Raw genomic sequence first — 18,540 nt, 5'->3', positions numbered from 1 at the left:
AACCCACTCTCAACCATTGTTGGGTTCCATGAGCTAAAACCCTTGGTACACAAACTAATTGTCTATGATTGGCCTTGACATTCAAACTGCTTTCCCTAGGTTTGTAGCTTTGACCCATCTTTGGAACCTCACTATAGCGGTTAGGGGCCATGATGGTCCGTACTGTTTTGAGGTTGGTAACTTTAACCCATCTTGGGAACTTCCCTATGTCAGTGACTGGCCATCATGGACGGGATTGCTTTTGCAAGGTTGGTAGCTTTGATCCATTTTGAGAACCTCACTATGCCATTGAGTGGCCATGGTGGTGAAGACTTCTTTTGAGGTTGATTGCTTTGACCCATCTTAAGAACCTCATTATTCCAGTGTGTGACCATGATGGTTAAGATTGAGTTTGGTAGCTTTGACCCATCTTAAGAACCTCACTATGTCACTAAGTGGCCATCATGATGGTGAGGACTGCCTTCACGAGGATGGTAGCTTTGACCCATCGGAGAACCTTTATGATACCAATCACTTTTCCATTGTTTTAAAAGACTGTTTCTAGAGTCAATTGGTGTCCTTGGGGGTGTTCAGGAGAAATAATTTTCAAGCAGTCTGTATGAAATAACACAAAAAAGTGAGAAAACTGAGCAGTGGGTCTCATTGGTTTTGTGGTGGCTACATCTTCTTGTGGTGGGAGCTGGTTCTTGTAAAAAACTTGTATTGATTTAGTACAGTGTCTAGATGCCGCCCATTGGACCACCCAACCGTCATTTGTGACTGGAGAGGGTCCAGACTGGTCTACTCAGTGGGTTTGACCGCACCACATACCAGCCCTTCCACCATGCGGTGGTAGTAGTTCAGCTTTTGAGACGTGTTCTCTGTTATTTATAGGCTCTTTGTGAAGTTTATAATCGAACCCCGAACCCCAGTCTCCAGGAGCAGATAGAGGGAGCCAGAAGAAGAGTCCATCAACTGCAACTTAAGATTCGTCAGGAGACAGCTGGACCAACAGTGAGTACAATCCCATCATGGAAAGCAAAGCTGTGCTCCACAAGTATCTCACAATTATTCATGACCACTTAAGACTCTGTTCTTCATTTCCATTTTTCTGCTCATGGTGGACACCATCATTGCGTCATTGTGTCCAGACAAAGTCGAAGAATGTGTGACACCGCTCCATACAAGTGCTTCTCACAAAATTAGAATATCATCAAAAAGTTAATTTATTTCAGTTCTTCAATACAAAAAGTGAAACTCGTATATTATATAGAGTCATTACAAACAGAATGATCTATTTCAAGTGTTATTTCTGTTAATGTTGATGATTATGGCTTACAGCCAATGAAAACCCAAAAGTCATTATCTCAGTAAATTAGAATACTTTATAACACCAGCTTGAAAAATGACTTTAAAAACCGAAATGTTGGCCTACTGAAATGTATGTTCAGTAAATACACTCTATACTTGGTCGGGGCTCCTTTGGCATCAGTTACTGCATCAATGTGGCGTGGCATGAAGGTGATCAGCCTGTAGCACTGCTGAGGTGTTTCAGCTCATCTGCATTGTTGGGTCTGGTGTCTTTCATCTTCCTCTTGACAATACCCCATAGATTCTCTATGGCAGGGGTGGGTAATTAATTTTGCCGACGGGCCACGTGAGAGACAGTGACTGTTGTGGAGGGCCGAACCAATAGGCTGAAATTAATTCATTTCAATATTAATATCAATATATTAATTATTATTATTATATTATTGATAATTATATTAACTCTATCAGTTAATATTGAGCAGAATTAAGTATACTGACATCCCCCTATATATTGATAAACCACAATACAGCCCCTTCCATATATCGTATGAGCCCCCCACAGCCCCTTATATTCTGTAAGCCACCCTACACAGCCTCCCTTTATACAGCATGAGCCCTGCATAGCTTCACTATATACAGCATGACAGCATGAGCCATGCACAGCCTCACTATATAGAGCATGAGCCCCACAAAGCTTCCCCTTATGCAATATGAGCCCCACAAAGCCTCACCATATGGAGCATGAGCCCTACACAGCCTTCCTATATACAACATGAGCCCTACACAGCCTCCCTATATGCAGCATGTAACCTACACATCCTCACCTATATAAAGTATGTGCCCCACACAGCCTCCCCATATGTAGCATGAACCCCACAGAGACTCCATATATACAGCATGAGCCTCACACAACCTCCCTATGTACAGTGTAAGCCCCACACCACCTCCTTATATACAGCATGAGCCCCACACAGCTTCACGATATACAGCATGAGCCCCACAAAGCCTCCCCCATATACAGCATGTGCCCCACAAAGCCTCCCCCATATGCAGCATGAACCCCACAGAGCCTCCCTATATACAGCGTGAGCCTCACACAGCCTCCTTATATACTGCGTGAGCCCCACATAGCCTCCTTATATACTGCGTGAGCCCCACACAGCCTCCTTATATACTGCGTGAGCCCCACACAGCCTCCTTATATACTGCGTGAGCCCCACACAGCCTCCTTATATACTGCGTGAGCCCCACACAGCCTCCTTATATACTGCGTGAGCCCCACACAGCCTCCTTATATACTGCGTGAGCCCCACACAGCCTCCTTATATACTGCGTGAGCCCCACACAGCCTCCTTATATACTGCGTGAGCCCCACACAGCCTCCTTATATACTGCGTGAGCCCCACACAGCCTCCTTATATACTGCGTGAGCCCCACACAGCCTCCTTATATACTGCGTGAGCCCCACACAGCCTCCTTATATACTGCGTGAGCCCCACACAGCCTCCTTATATACTGCGTGAGCCCCACACAGCCTCCTTATATACTGCGTGAGCCCCACACAGCCTCCTTATATACTGCGTGAGCCCCACACAGCCTCCTTATATACTGCGTGAGCCCCACACAGCCTCCTTATATACTGCGTGAGCCCCACACAGCCTCCTTATATACTGCGTGAGCCCCACACAGCCTCCTTATATACTGCGTGAGCCCCACACAGCCTCCTTATATACTGCGTGAGCCCCACACAGCCTCCTTATATACTGCGTGAGCCCCACACAGCCTCCTTATATACTGCGTGAGCCCCACACAGCCTCCTTATATACTGCGTGAGCCCCACACAGCCTCCTTATATACTGCGTGAGCCCCACACAGCCTCCTTATATACTGCGTGAGCCCCACACAGCCTCCTTATATACTGCGTGAGCCCCACACAGCCTCCTTATATACTGCGTGAGCCCCACACAGCCTCCTTATATACTGCGTGAGCCCCACACAGCCTCCTTATATACTGCGTGAGCCCCACACAGCCTCCTTATATACTGCGTGAGCCCCACACAGCCTCCTTATATACTGCGTGAGCCCCACACAGCCTCCTTATATACTGCGTGAGCCCCACACAGCCTCCTTATATACTGCGTGAGCCCCACACAGCCTCCTTATATACTGCGTGAGCCCCACACAGCCTCCTTATATACTGCGTGAGCCCCACACAGCCTCCTTATATACTGCGTGAGCCCCACACAGCCTCCTTATATACTGCGTGAGCCCCACACAGCCTCCTTATATACTGCGTGAGCCCCACACAGCCTCCTTATATACTGCGTGAGCCCCACACAGCCTCCTTATATACTGCGTGAGCCCCACACAGCCTCCTTATATACTGCGTGAGCCCCACACAGCCTCCTTATATACTGCGTGAGCCCCACACAGCCTCCTTATATACTGCGTGAGCCCCACACAGCCTCCTTATATACTGCGTGAGCCCCACACAGCCTCCTTATATACTGCGTGAGCCCCACACAGCCTCCTTATATACTGCGTGAGCCCCACACAGCCTCCTTATATACTGCGTGAGCCCCACACAGCCTCCTTATATACTGCGTGAGCCCCACACAGCCTCCTTATATACTGCGTGAGCCCCACACAGCCTCCTTATATACTGCGTGAGCCCCACACAGCCTCCTTATATACTGCGTGAGCCCCACACAGCCTCCTTATATACTGCGTGAGCCCCACACAGCCTCCTTATATACTGCGTGAGCCCCACACAGCCTCCTTATATACTGCGTGAGCCCCACACAGCCTCCTTATATACTGCGTGAGCCCCACACAGCCTCCTTATATACTGCGTGAGCCCCACACAGCCTCCTTATATACTGCGTGAGCCCCACACAGCCTCCTTATATACTGCGTGAGCCCCACACAGCCTCCTTATATACTGCGTGAGCCCCACACAGCCTCCTTATATACTGCGTGAGCCCCACACAGCCTCCTTATATACTGCGTGAGCCCCACACAGCCTCCTTATATACTGCGTGAGCCCCACACAGCCTCCTTATATACTGCGTGAGCCCCACACAGCCTCCTTATATACTGCGTGAGCCCCACACAGCCTCCCCATATACTGCGTGAGCCCCACACAGGCTCTCTTTATACTACATGAGCCCCACACAGCATCATTACATACTGCTTGAGCCCCATAACCTCCTCATGTACTGCATGAGGCACCCATAGCCTCCCCATGTCCAGGATGAGGCCCCCATAGACTCCCCATGTCCAGCCAAACATACCATACACATGAAAAAAAGAACATCACATACTCACCTAGGCCCCATTTCCCCAGTGCTCTACTTCTATTCCTGTCTCGGTGTCTCTCAGCATTACACAGCTGACGCAATGAAATTATGTAATCGTGTCAGCTTTTCACACACTGATTGGTGGAGTAAGTGGATGGAGGCCCCTCCTCCACCAATGAAGTCTCGCACAGATAGAGACAGTGGGCGGGCGGGCGTGGGAGGGCACGGTGCGGCCCATGGGCCTCTGTTTTGCAGTCCCTCGGCTGTTTTGGTACGTGGGCCGGACTGGGATGGCCAGAGGGCCGTATGTGGCCAGCAGGCTGCAGTTTGCCCAGGTCAGTCGAGTTTGCTAGCAAATAAAGCACAATGATACTGTTGTTTGTAAACCAGGTATTGGTACTTTTGGCAGTGGGGACAGGTGCCAAGTCCTGCTGGAGAATGAAATCTCCACCTCTTAAAAGCTTGTCGGCAGAGGGAAGCATGAAGTGCTGTAAAGCTTCCTGGTAGACGGCTGCGCTGACTTTGGTCTTGAGAAAACACAGTGGACCTACACCAGCAGATGACATGGCTCCCCAAACCATCCCAGATTGTTGAAACTTCACACTAGACCTCAAGCAGCTTGGATTGTGGCCTCTCAACTCTTCCTCCAGACTCTGGGACCTTGATTTCCAAATGAAATGCAAAATTTACTTTAACCCCTTTCTGTCATGTGACGTACTATCCCGTCCATGTGCTCTGGGACTTAATTCCCAGGGACGGGATAGTACGTCACAGCGATCAGCGGCGCCCTCGTGGTGCGTGCCTCTGATCGCAGCCGGGTGTCAGCTGATTATCACAGCTGACACCCGGTACAATGTGTCAGGGGCGGTCATGGACCGCCCCGACACGTTAACCCCTTGCACACTGCGATCAAACACGATCGCGGTGTACCGGGATTAAAGGAAAGCATCGGCAGGGAGGGGGCTCCCTCCATGCTTCCCTGAGCCCCCCACAGCAGCGCAATGTGCAGCGCTGCTGCGGGGGGCGATCTGTCACACGACAGTGATGTCCCCCCTGGGACAATGCAATAAAGTAAAAAAAAAAAGTGTAAAAATAATTTAAAAAAAAATCGCTAAATAAATTTAAAAAAACAAAAATATTCCCTAATAAATTCATTTTTTGGAAATAAAAAACAAAACAAAAGTACACATATTTGGTATCGCCGCATCCGTAATGACCCGCCCTATAAAACTGTCCCACTAGTTAACCCCTTTAGCGAACCCCATAAAAAATAAAAAACTAAGCAAAAAATAATGATTTATTATCATACCGCCAAACAAAAAGTGCAATAACGTGCGATCAAAAAGACGCATATAAATATCCATGGTACCGCTGAAAACGTCATCTTGTCCGGCAAAAAAACGAGCCGCCATACAGCATCATCAGCAAAAAATAAAATAGCTCACAGAATAAAGCGATGCAAAAATAATTATTTTTTATATAAAATTGTTTTCATTGCATAAAAGCGCCAAAACATAAAAAAAGACCTAAATGAGGTATCGCTGTCACCGTACTGACCCGAAGAATAAAAGGGCGGTGTAAACGCACCCCGCAAAAGAAATTCATGAAACGCTGGTTTTTGTTCATTCTGCGTCCCAAAAATCGGAATAAAAAGTGATCAAAAGATGTCATGTGCCGAAAATGATACCAATAAAAACGTCAACTCGTCCCGTAAAAAATAAGACCTCACATAACTCAGTGGGTCAAAATATGGAAAAATTATAGCTCTCAATATGTGGTGATGCAAAAACTATTTTTACAATAAAAAGCGTCTTTTAGCGTGTGACAGCTGCCAAACATAAAACCCGCCATAAATAGTAAATCAAACCCCCCGTTATCACCCCCTTAGTTAGGGAAAAATCATAAAATTAAAAGAAAATGTATTTATTTCTATTTTCCTATTAGGGCTAGGGCTGAGATTAGGGTTGGGGGTGTGTTGGGGTTAGGGTTGGAGTTAGAATTGGGGGGTTTCCACTGTTTGGGCACATCAGGTGCTCTCCAAATGCAACATGGCGTCTGATCTCAATTCCAGCCAAAAGTCAAATGGTGCTCCTTCCCTTCCAAGCTCTGCCATGTGCCCAAACAGTGTTTTACCCCCACATATAGGGTATCAGCCTACGCAGGACAAATTGCAAAACAACTTTTGGGGTCCAATTTCTCCTGTTACCCTTAGGAAAATAAAAAATTGGGAGCAAAAATATCATTTTTGTGGAAAAAAAAAAGTTTTATTTTCACTCCCGGGCGTTATAAAGTTCTGTGAAGCACTTGGGGGTTCAAAGTGCTCACCACACATCTAGATAAGTTCCGTGGTGGGGTCTAGTTTCCAAAATGGGGTCACTTGTGGGGAGTTTCAATAGCTTAGGTACATCAGGGGCTCTCCAAACAAACAATACACCCGCAGACCATTCCATCAAAGTCTGCATTCCAAAACGTCACTACTTCCCTTTCGAGCCCCGACGTGTGCCCATACAGTAGTTTTCTCCCACATATGGGGTATCAGCATACTCAGGACAAATTGGACAACAACTTTTGGGGTGCAATTTCTCCTTGTACCCTTGGGAAAATAAAAAAATTGGTGACTAAAAGATCACGTTTGTGGAAAAAATGCGATATTTTTTTATTTTTTTTTTATCTTCACGCCCGGGCGTTATAAACTTCTGTGAAGCACGGGGGGGTTCAAAGTGCTCACCACACATCTAGATAAGTTCCTTGGGGGGTCTAGTTTCCAAAATGGTTTAATTTGTGGGGGGTTTCCACTGTTTTGGTACATCAGGGCCTTTCCAAACGCGACATGGTGTCCGATCTCAATTCCAGCCAAAAACGTCAAATGGCGCTGCTTCCCTTCTGAGCTTTGCCATGCGCCCAAATAGTGGTTTACCCCCACATGTGGGGTATCAGCGCACTAAGGACAAATTGCACAATAACTTTTAGGGTCCTGTTACCCTTGGGAAAATAAAAATTGAGGGTGAAAAGATCATTTTTGTGGAGAAAATATAATTTTTTTTAACTGTACGGCTGTACGTTATATACTTCTGTAAAGCCCTTGGGGGTTCGAAGTTCTCACCACATATCTAGATAAGTTCCTTGGGGGGGGGGGGGGGGTCTAGTTTCCAAAATGGTGTCATTTGTGGGGGGTTTCCACTGTTTTGGTACATCAGGGGTTTTTCGATCGCGACATGGTGTCTGATTTCAATTCCAGCCAAAAAAGTCAAATGGCGCTGCTTCCCTTCTGAGCTCTGCCATGCGCCCAAATAGTCGTTTACACCCACATATGGGGTATCAGCGTACTAAGGACAAATTGCACAATAACTTTTAGGGTCCTGTTACCCTTGGAAAAATAAAAATTGGGGGTGAAAAGATCATTTTGGTGGAAAAAATATGATTTGTTAATTGTACCACTGTACGTTATAAACTTCTGTGAAGCCCTTGTGGGTTCAAAGTTCTCACCACATATCTAGATAAGTTCCTTGGGGGGTCTAGTTTCCAAAATGTGGTCACTTGTGGGGGGTTTCCACTGTTTAGGTACATCAGGGGCTCTCCAAACGTGACATGGCGTCCGATCTGAATTCCAGCCAATTTTGCATTGAAAAAGTCAAACGGCGCTCCTTCCCTTCTGAGCTCTGCCATGCGCCGAAACAGTGGTCCCCCCCCACATATCAGGTATCAGCGTACTCAGGACAAACTGCACAATAACTTTTGCAGTCCAATTTCTCCTGTTACCCTTGGTAATATAAAAAAAATTGAAACTGAAGTATTTTTTTTGTGAAAAAAGTTAAATGTTCATTTTTTTTTTTTTTAAATATTCAAAAAATTCCTGTGACGCACCTGAAGGGTTAATAAACTTCTTGAATGTGGTTTTGAGCACCTTAACGGGTGCAGTTTTTAAAATGGTGTCACTTTTGGGTATTTTCTATCATATAGACCCCTCAAAGTGGCTTCAAATGTGATGTGGTCCGTAAAAATAAAATGGTGTTGCAAAAATGAGAAATCGCTGGTCAACTTTTAACCCTTATAACTTCCTAAAAAAAAAAAAAATTGGGTTCCAAAATTGTGCTGATGTAAAGTAAACATGTGGGAAATGTTACTTATTAAGTTTTTTGTGTGCCGTATCTCTGTGATTTAAGGGCATAAAAATTCAAAGTTGGATAATTGCGAAATTTTAAAAATTTTCGCCAAATTTCCGTTTTTTTTCACAAATAAACACAAGTTATTTGAATGAAATTTTACCACTAACATGAAGTACAATATGTCACGAGAAAACAATGTCAGAATCACCGGGACCCATGGAAGCGTTTCAGAGTTATTACCTCATAAAGGGACAGTGGTCAGAATTGTAAAAATTGGCCCGGTCATGAACGTGCAAACCACCCTTGGGGGTTAAGTAGTTAATCTGAAAACAACACCTTGGAACACTGAGCAACAGTCCAGTTCTTTTTCTTCTGGCGTTGTCTATTGGTCATGAGTGGCTTGACACAAGGAATGAGACACTTGTAGCTCATGTCCTGGATGCGTCTGTGTGTGGTGGCTCTTGAAGCAATGACTCCAGCAGCAGTCCACTCCTTGTGAATCTCCCCCAAATTTTTGAATGGCCTTTTCTTAACAATCTCTTCAAGGTTGTGGTTATCCTGGTTACTTGTGCACCTTTTTGTACCAAACTTTTTCCTTCCACTCAACTTTCCACTAATATGCTTGGATACAGCACCCTGTGAACAGCTTCTCTAGCAATGACCTTTTGTGGCTTACCCTCCTTGTGGCGTGTGTAAATGACTGCCTTCTGGACATCTGTCAAGTCAGCAGGCTTCCTCATGATTGTGGAACCTAATGAAACAGACTAAGGGACCTTTTTAAACACTTAGGAAGCCTTTACAGGTGTTTTTTGTTGATTATTCTAATTTTCTAAGATAATGACTTGGGTTTTCATTGGCTGTAAGCCATAATCCCCAACATTAACAGAAATAAACACTTGAAATAGATCACTCTGTTTGTAATGACTCTGTATAATATGAGTTTCACTTTTTGTATTGAAGATCTGAAATAAATTAAATTTTTGCTGATCTTCTAATTTTGTGAGAAGCACTTGTACATCTTGTAGTGGTCATAGACCGTAATGCAAGTTCCCTTCCGTTCTATTATAGGAAAAAACTTGCAGTACTACTTATGGCCACAGCAGGATGTATGGAGCTGTGTCACTTCTTGAGCACATTTAATCAGCTGATCAGTAGATTTGCCAAGTGATTTACCTAAATAGATGTTATCAAATGGGAAAAAATCCTCAAACTTCTTTTTTGTGTTTTTAAGATTGTTCCCTGCATGTAATTCTCCTGTATATATGTGTGTATCTTGACATTTCTCTTTAGATGGTTCTCATTTTTTTTTTCCAGGACATTCTGCGTTCATACAGCGACTGCAGCCCTGTAGGCTATAAAGTAGTAGAAGGTATGTTTCTGTGAAGATAGTTTCAAGGGAAGTCTAATTATTTGTCCTAATGCACAGAGAATTGTGGGGGGCACTGTTGCATTGGTCTTTATGGGGAACGTAACTGCACTCAATTGCACTCAATGTGGTGAAATGTGGTACTACAGCTAAAAGGTAATTTTTGTATAGTGTTTGAACATAAAATAACCCAGAAATTACACCCTGCCTCCGTATTGTAACCCTGGGCAGAGCTCAGGCGCTGTATTATACCGCTAGCGCTTATCTCTTAACAAGTAGCAACAGGCGGAAGAAACCAACCCCCCTAAAAAAAAAAAAAAAAAAAAAAAAAAAAAAATAATGAAAAATGTGCTTTACTGAAGAGGTTAATCACCTTAACATTATATACAGTAAAGAAAATTCCTTTTGTATCCACAAACTCCTACTAATGTGGACATATCTATTCTATAGGCCGCTTGTCTATGGATTCACAAGACTGTGACAGTGGCCTAGATTCAGGCACTGAAAGGATCTCATCAATTAGTGAGGTAAGCAAGACCACAGTTCAGCTGAGCTAAAAGAGAACTCAGTAGAATGCTGTGAAGATCGGTTAGTCCAGAATTTGACCATCTGTAACTTCTGATTATTCGTTATGGGACATGAATAGCCTTAAAAATAGACCAAATAAGCATAGTTAGTCTTTCAGGTGTATAATTTTTTTGAAAATGTAGTCAGACACGCCCCAAGGATCAACCTTGATTTTTTTTGACCACCTTGTAGCTCAATGATTGACATTTTTATGCTGATTATTGCATATTACTACAGGATAGTAAGCGGTCTATGCATTAATAATGCCCACAAATTGGTCTAGTATAATCATGTGTTATACCCTTGGAAAGATTGGATATATGCTTTATTTAAAGGGAACCTGTCAGCAGTTTTGACCGATACGAGTTACGGTCACCCTGCAAGAGAAGAAAAATTAGTTTTATTATACTCACCTGCGAGGTGGTTTGGTCCAATGTGTGTCACAGGTCCTGTTTCGGCGCCTCCCATCTTCTTATGATCGCCGCCCTCCTGCTTACTTCACAGGCTCCCCGCCATTGCTCTCCTGCGCTGGCGTACTTATCTGCCCTGTTGAGGGCAGAGCAAAGTACTGCAGTGTGCAGGCGCCGGAAAAGGTCAGAGAGGCCCAGCGCCTGCACACTGCAGGATTTTGCTCTGCCCTCAACAGGGCAGATAAATACACCTGCGTAGGTGCGCAGTCCGGGGAGCCATAAAGCAAGCAGGAGGGCGGCATCACAAGAAGATGGGAGGCGCCGGACGCGGACCTGCAACACCCATTGGACCGGACCGTCCTGCAGGTGAGTATAATAAAACTTATTTTTCTTCTCTTGCAGGTCTGATCGGGGGCTTATCTACAGCATTATAGAATGCTGTAGATAAGCCCTGAAGGTCGGCGACCGTAACTCGTATCGGTCAAACCTGGTGACAGGTTCCCTTTAAGGCTACCTATGAAGTTTTGCCTCATTGTTAGCTCTTTAGGTCTTCCATTTAAGTAAAATTATTTTTTTGCCAGTATTCCATAAACAGGAACTCCATCTTGTCCGACTTTGGGTTAGACAGCTCTTATACCTCACCGGTCATCTCTACCAAACTCTTCCAGCACCGTCGACAGGGCTCTGACTCAGCATTGATACAGGTACAGGGGTCTTATTTATCCTTCTATCCAGGATTGAGAGTCCTCAGTAGTTGATACCTTTTAATGGCTAACTGAAAAGATGGTAACACATTGCAAGCTTTCGAGACTACTCAGGTCTCTTCATCAGGCTAGACTAATACAAAATCTGAAGTCACATATTTATGCACAATACAGCCTAGAAAAAATGCAATAGATAAGACAAGTGACGTGAAGCAGAACTATCAATATGGGAGAGGGAGAAACATAAATATAAACATTGGACCAGTTCATAGATAAGGAGTCTGGATGTTTTATGGTCCTCAATTGTATATTATATTGTGTATTGTGCATAAATATGTGACTTCAGATTTTGTATTAGTCTAGCCTGATGAAGAGACCTGAGTAGTCTCGAAAGCTTGCAATGTATTACCATCTTTTCAGTTAGCCATTAAAAGGTATCAACCACTGAGGACTCTCAATCCTGAATATTTTTCTATCCACTGGCTAACACGGTACAAAGATATACATCTTTCCTGTATCCTTCTATCCATTAATTTATAATCAGAAATGTGTATGTGAGTTGTGTATATGGATTTTACAGGTGGACAGTGCTCGATCCACAATCATAGGCCCAGAAGAGGAGTATGACCATGACTATGAAATCTCTGAGGTAACACGCAGACCTTATACTCCACGTTGCCATGTGTGCTGCTAATGCAAATATATTCACCCTCTGTGTTTCTGCTCTACCTTCTTGTGTTTCTGCTCTTTCTTCCTGTGTTTTCGCACCTTGCCCCTGTTTCCGCTCTTCCTTCCTGTGTTTCCGCTCTTCCTTCCTGTGTTTCCGCTCTTCCTTCCTGTGTTTCTGTTCTTCCTTCCTGTGTTTCCGCTCTTCCTTCCTGTGTTTCCGCTCTTCCTTCCTGTGTTTCCGCTCTTCCTTCCTGTGTTTCCGCTCTTCCTTCCTGTGTTTCCGCTCTTCCTTCCTGTGTTTCCGCTCTTCCTTCCTGTGTTTCCGCTCTTCCTTCCTGTGTTTCCGCTCTTCCTTCCTGTGTTTCCCCTCTTCCTTCCTGTGTTTCCCCTCTTCCTTCCTGTGTTTCCCCTCTTCCTTCCTGTGTTTCTGCCCTTTCCTTCCTGTGTTTCCGCCCTTTCTTTCTGTGTTTCCTCTCGTTCTTTCTGTGTTTCCGCTTGTTCTTTCTGTGTTTCCGCTTGTTCTTTCTGTGTTTTCCGCTTGTTCTTTCTGTGTTTCCGCTCGTTCTTTCTGTGTTTCCGCTCGTTCTTTCTGTGTTTCCGCTCGTTCTTTCTGTGTTTCCGCTCGTTCTTTCTGTGTTTCCGCTCGTTCTTTCTGTGTTTCCGCTCGTTCTTCCTCCGTTTTCCGCTCCTCACCCCTGCTTTTTCTGCTTCTTCACCCCTGCATTTTCCACTCCTGTGTTTAAAAAAAAAAAAAAGAAAAATAATGCTGTAATCCCTCATAAATAACAATTTTGGGGCCTTTTTTCTTTCCACTTTATAATGCTGTTTCTTTGTCATTACTCCTGAGTTGCATACAAAAATTTAGTTTTTAGCATAATTCCTCATTTTCATAAGTTTTTTTTCCTGCAGTCTGATGGATTGTTCCAAGACCTGGACAAACTAAAGTCTCGGCCGGCCCACATGGGGGTGTTTTTGAGATACATCTTTTCACAAGCGGATCCCAATCCTCTGGTGAGCTTTGAGTTACAATATTTGAAATTCCAAGGTATTAAAGGGAGAATTCTAATATTAAAACTTATAAAGAGAACTTGTTTCTACCTGTATATGAAAGGGATTTCTGTGTTCAGATAGTGCTAGGTTGTCTAAATTCCCTCTTAATAAATTAATTTGAGGAGGCTGTCCCTTGTTAGCCAGAGTGTCTATAGTCTCAATGTCACCGTCTCTGTCTTTTTGCCGATCTTCTTCTCACCCTCTCGATATCACTCACCCTCTAGAGTTCTCTTTCACTCACCCTCTCGATATCACTCACCCTCTCCATCTCTCACCCTCTCAAAATGTCTTACCCTCTTGACATCTCTCACTGTCAGGAACTGGGGTTGCCACCAGCTCTTCGTTTGGCATTGAAATTATTATCGGGTCAGGAGCCAACCCACATGGTAGTGTAATTTTTAGCGTGGAGGCCGTGGCTGTGCATTTATAGAGCAAGGAAAAGCGAAACTGGTAAATTTATACCTTTACTCCAGAAAATATAAGCAGTGTTTACAAAAAAATAAAAGATGTTACAAAAGAGACAAGATACAGTATATACAGACAATTGCAAAAAAAAATGAATTAAAATAAGAACTTGCACAACTCAGTCACTGGCACACCATGTGGAGGACGGGGAGGGGAACCGTCCCAGAGTAACAGGTCAAAATACACAGCTTCCCATAGCTCATTCCCCAGGCAAAAAGACAACTTCCTAATTGAGCATCCTAGTCTTATGCCTTTCCCTTGCTGACCTCACTGGGTGGGTGGAGCTGGGGAGTGTACTCCCCTTTTGAAAGTTACTAAAAAAACTTCTGCGGGCCACTACTCATACTGCGAGGCTCACAGAGTGATGACAGGAGTATTATAGGTTTGCTTACGACCAATCATCATATGCCTATGCATTACTGGGAGACAGATGCCCGTTTTCAGTTTCTGGTGAGCGTGGAAGTCCAGAAATGCCACTGTGAATAGCCTGAATCATGTAGATTCCAAAAATATAAGGTTTTCCCTTCACCCATGACAGCACCACATGAGAGAGGGATCCGCCCCGCCAGGACAGGAACCTACTGAAACATAAGGGGCGGCACCTCTCCCCCGCTTCAGTTGGGTTCCTGTCCTGGAAAGGAATCCCTCTGACAGCGGCGGCGCCTGTCAGGATGAAAGACCCAGGGCCGTCCCGGCGTTTAAATTGCAGGGCTGACTTACCTGCGACGCCGGCCGTCGGCAGCTGGTAGCGCAGTCCCCGGGGTGGTGCCTGATCCGGGCCCCGGGTTCGTGCGGGCACGTCCCGATGTCCTCCCTTCGGAGGTTCCTCCACGTGCCGCCCTCCCCCTGCGCGCGCGCCCATCCTTCGCCTGCATGTAGGGGAAGCCGGGGGCGGAGACCGGCGTCCGACGTCAGCGGCGCAGAGGATTCTGGGAGCGCGACCGCTGACGTCATCAGGACGCGACGATCATGGCGCCGGGCGCGACGCCGGCCAGGAGAAGCGGCTGGCGGTCGCGGGGGGGAGGGGTAATGAGGGGCACTCACCGATTAAAGAAGGAGGATCGCTCACCGTCCCCATTGTCTCTGCCCCCATCACAAGCTTCTGGTCGCAAGAGCCGCTCGAGCAGCAAAAGCAGCAGCCGTCCAAGTCACCGATCGAGGGATTCCTCGAGGTCAAAAGAACGCAGAACGTACGCTCCTTCGCAGCCCCAGAGCCCGGTATCGGTCTTTCCTGGGTGGTGAGTGATCTCCGTGAAAGTAGACAATGTTGTAATAGGGCTTCCTATGTCTTTTCTTTTTTAGGGAGGCAAAAAAGCTATATGCAAAAAGAAAAATAAAGTATGTGCCATATGCCACAGCCCTTTAGCAAAAGACTACCAAAAGGACTTATGTGTCAGCTGTATCCAGCGGACTATGGCTGAAGAGGCACCGAGCCTGGCAACAAACCTCAGATCAATAATTAAGTCGGAGGTACAGGGCTCACTTAAAAAATTATTAAAAAAGAAAAGTAAGAGTAGGAAGGCCTCCCCGAGTTCCTTGTCAGGCTCCTCCTCTTCGGAGTATCAAGTTGAGCACGGGTCATTTTCATCCTCAGACAGTGATACGGGGGGCAGACCTTGCTTTCCCGTAGAAGATACGGACGCCCTCCTTAAAGCCATCAGGTCCACTATGGGCCTGCAGGAGGAGAAAGTAGAGAGATCACTGGAGGATGTGATGTTTGGCGGCCTACAAGAAAGGAAAAAGCGTACCTTTCCGGTCAATGACAAGATTCAGGCCCTAATCGAGAGAGAGTGGAAGAAACCGGAGAAGTCAGGTAGCCTTCCCTCCTCTTCAAAGCGAAGATACCCCTTTGAGGCTAAGGACACGGACAGCTGGGACAAGGTCCCAAAGATTGACGCCGCAGTGTCTATGCCTTCCAAGAAGTCGGCCCTGCCCCTGGAGGATTCAGGGGTTTTGAGAGATCCCTTGGATAAAAAAGCGGACTCATACCTAAGGCACACTTGGGAGGCAGCGGCAGGGGGTCTAAAACCAGCAATAGCCGGCACCTGCACAGCCCAGTCATTAATGGTCTGGTTGCAACAACTGAAAGAAAAATTAGTCTCCAAAATACCAAGAGAGAAAATTTTAGGTGAAATGTACCTACTACACGGAGCTGCCGCCTTCTTGGCAGACACCTCCGCTGACTCGATGAGGTTAACGGCAAGAGCAGCGGGGCTGTCGAACGCCGCAAGACGGGCGTTATGGCTCAAAGGCTGCCCTGGGGACATTCAATCTAAGGCAAAATTATGCTCGTTACCATGTGATGGGCAGTTCTTGTTTGGAAAAGACCTGGATGACATCCTGGAAAAAGCCGGTGATAAAAAGAAGGGCTTCCCCAGATTCATGGGGACCGCCCTTTCGGAGGGGAAGGTTCAATCGAGGCCGTCCCCCGGGAGAACGGAAAAGGTGGGACGACAAGAGGAAAAAAGAACCAGGGTTTATGTTTGGGGGAAATACCTCAACCGCCAAAAAATCCCCGCAATGACACCAGCCCTCCTGTGGGGGGAAGATTGAGGCTCTTTTCTCAAGAATGGGAGAAAATATCGGCCAACAATTGGATCCTGAAAATTATAAAGAATGGCCTAAAAATCCCCTTCTTCCAGTATCCAAGAGCTTCATTTGTGGTGACCCCCGTCAGAAAGGAACCAGGAGAGCAATCAGCCATAGAAACAGAAATCTTAGGACTATTGGAGAAACAAGTTCTGGTAGAGGTCCCGAAAGATCAAGAAAGAAGGGGGTTCTATTCTCCCCTCTTCCTAATAAAAAAACCCGACCTTTCCTTCAGAACGATAATAAATCTCAGGCGCCTCAATCAATGGATCATGAACCAAACATTCAAAATGGAATCAGTGACTTCGGCCATAAAGCTGTTACACCACAACTGCTTCATGGCCGTAATAGATTTGAAGGATGCCTATTACCATATCCCGATGCACCAAGAGTACCAAAAATACCTGAGGGTAGCCCTATACATCCAGGGTGACCTCAGGCATTTTCAATTTACAGCTCTTTCGTTTGGCATCTCCATAGCGCCAAGGATTTTTACAAAAGTAATAGCGGAAATGACAGCTTTCCTTCGAATCCACAATGTGATTATGGTGCCTTACTTGGACGATTTTCTGGTCATTGGCAATTCAGAACATCACTGCGCACATCAGGTAGAGAAGATAACAGAGACCCTGCAAAGACTGGGTTGGATGCTAAACTTAAAAAAATCAAAACTTCAACCCCTAAGGAAACAAACGTTTCTAGGTTTCGTCTTGGACTCCGACCGTCAAGTTTGTCTCTTGCCAGAGAAAAAGCTAGAGAAGGTGAGAGAATTGACCCTTACGGCAATACAGCATCCTCACATGACCCTAAGAAGGGCAATGTCCCTGTTGGGAACGCTAACAGCCTGTATCCCAGCGGTCAACTGGGCACAGTTTCATACCCGACAACTGCAGGCGGAAATCTTGTCAGCCCAGAGACGATTGAAAGGGCGTTTAGAAGGGAAGCTGGAACTTTCCGAAAGGGGGAAAAACTCTCTCACTTGGTGACTAGACGACACAAATTTAGCAGGGGGAACTTTGTGGCACAGGCCCGTGTCCGATGTAATATTGACGGACGCAAGCTCCTCGGGATGGGGGGCACACCTGAGAGAACATATGGCCCAAGGGTCCTGGGGTCACATAGAGCAGAAGGCTTCCTCCAACTTAAGAGAGTTGAGAGCGATAAACAGAGCCCTAGAGGCATTCATTCCCATGTTACAGGGTCAAAACGTCCGAATTATGTCAGACAACAGGGTGGCAGTGGCGTATGTCAACCACCAGGGAGGGACAAGGTCAAACTACCTAATGGACGAAGCCAAAAGAATCTTCCTCAAAGCAGAACAACATCTAACCTCCCTAACAGCCCTACATATCAAAGGGACAGAAAATGTTCAAGCCGACTTTCTAAGCCGCAACAAGTTAAAACAGGGAGAATGGACCTTAAATCGTGTAATATTCCAGAAGATAGTACAGTTATGGGGGCAGCCAGTAATCGACCTCTTTGCCACCAAAAGCAACCGGCAAGTGAGGAGGTTCTGCTCATTAAACCCAGGGGAAAACCCGTGGGCAGTAGACGCTCTACAAATCCCGTGGCTGTTCAAACTGAGCTATGCCTTTCCCCCAGTAGCGTTAATCCCGGCAGTGGTAAAAAAGATAAGAGACAAGCAAGCCAGAGTAATCCTCATAGCCCCGTTCTGGCCAAAAAGACTGTGGTTTTCACTACTACAAATGATGTCTCTCTCGGACCCGTGGGTACTGCCAGAGATTCCAGATTTGTTAGCTCAGGGGCCGACATTCCACAAACAAGTCAAGGGGCTCCATCTGACGGCGTGGAATTTGAGATGTCACTTTTGAGAGATAAAGGGTTTTCCCCGGGGTTGGTGACTACTCTAATGAAAAGTAGAAAACCAATAACAACCAACATATATGGCAGAACGTGGAAAAAATTCCTACAATTCCTGGGAAAACCGTTAGGTCAAGAACCCCCAATCGAGTCCATCTTGGAGTTCTTGCAGGCAGGCCTACAGCTAGGCCTGGCGGTTAATAC

At 45.8% G+C, this 18,540-nt stretch overlaps 1 protein-coding gene across 5 annotated transcripts in view; it reads left to right on the top strand.

Annotated features, from left to right (window-relative positions):
• ARHGEF11 (Rho guanine nucleotide exchange factor 11) overlaps positions 1 to 18,540 on the top strand; it is a 173,290-nt gene that overhangs the window by 99,324 nt on the left and 55,426 nt on the right. For all 5 annotated transcript variants that reach the window (XM_073567075.1, XM_073567073.1, XM_073567074.1 and 2 more), the window contains 6 exons: positions 874 to 993; positions 10,010 to 10,064; positions 10,512 to 10,588; positions 11,620 to 11,742; positions 12,323 to 12,391; positions 13,321 to 13,422. In XM_073567075.1, coding sequence (XP_073423176.1) covers positions 874 to 993; positions 10,010 to 10,064; positions 10,512 to 10,588; positions 11,620 to 11,742; positions 12,323 to 12,391; positions 13,321 to 13,422 — 546 coding nt within the window. The remainder of the gene's footprint in view (positions 1 to 873; positions 994 to 10,009; positions 10,065 to 10,511; positions 10,589 to 11,619; positions 11,743 to 12,322; positions 12,392 to 13,320; positions 13,423 to 18,540) is intronic.

The sequence above is a fragment of the Dendrobates tinctorius genome, unplaced genomic scaffold (genome assembly GCF_039654945.1).
Source record: "Dendrobates tinctorius isolate UK_male_01 unplaced genomic scaffold, ASM3965494v1 ptg000019l, whole genome shotgun sequence".
In the NCBI taxonomy this organism is placed as follows: Eukaryota; Metazoa; Chordata; class Amphibia; order Anura; family Dendrobatidae; genus Dendrobates; species Dendrobates tinctorius.
The sequence above is the reverse complement of the archived record's forward strand: the minus strand, read 5'-3'. Positions and strand labels throughout refer to the sequence as shown.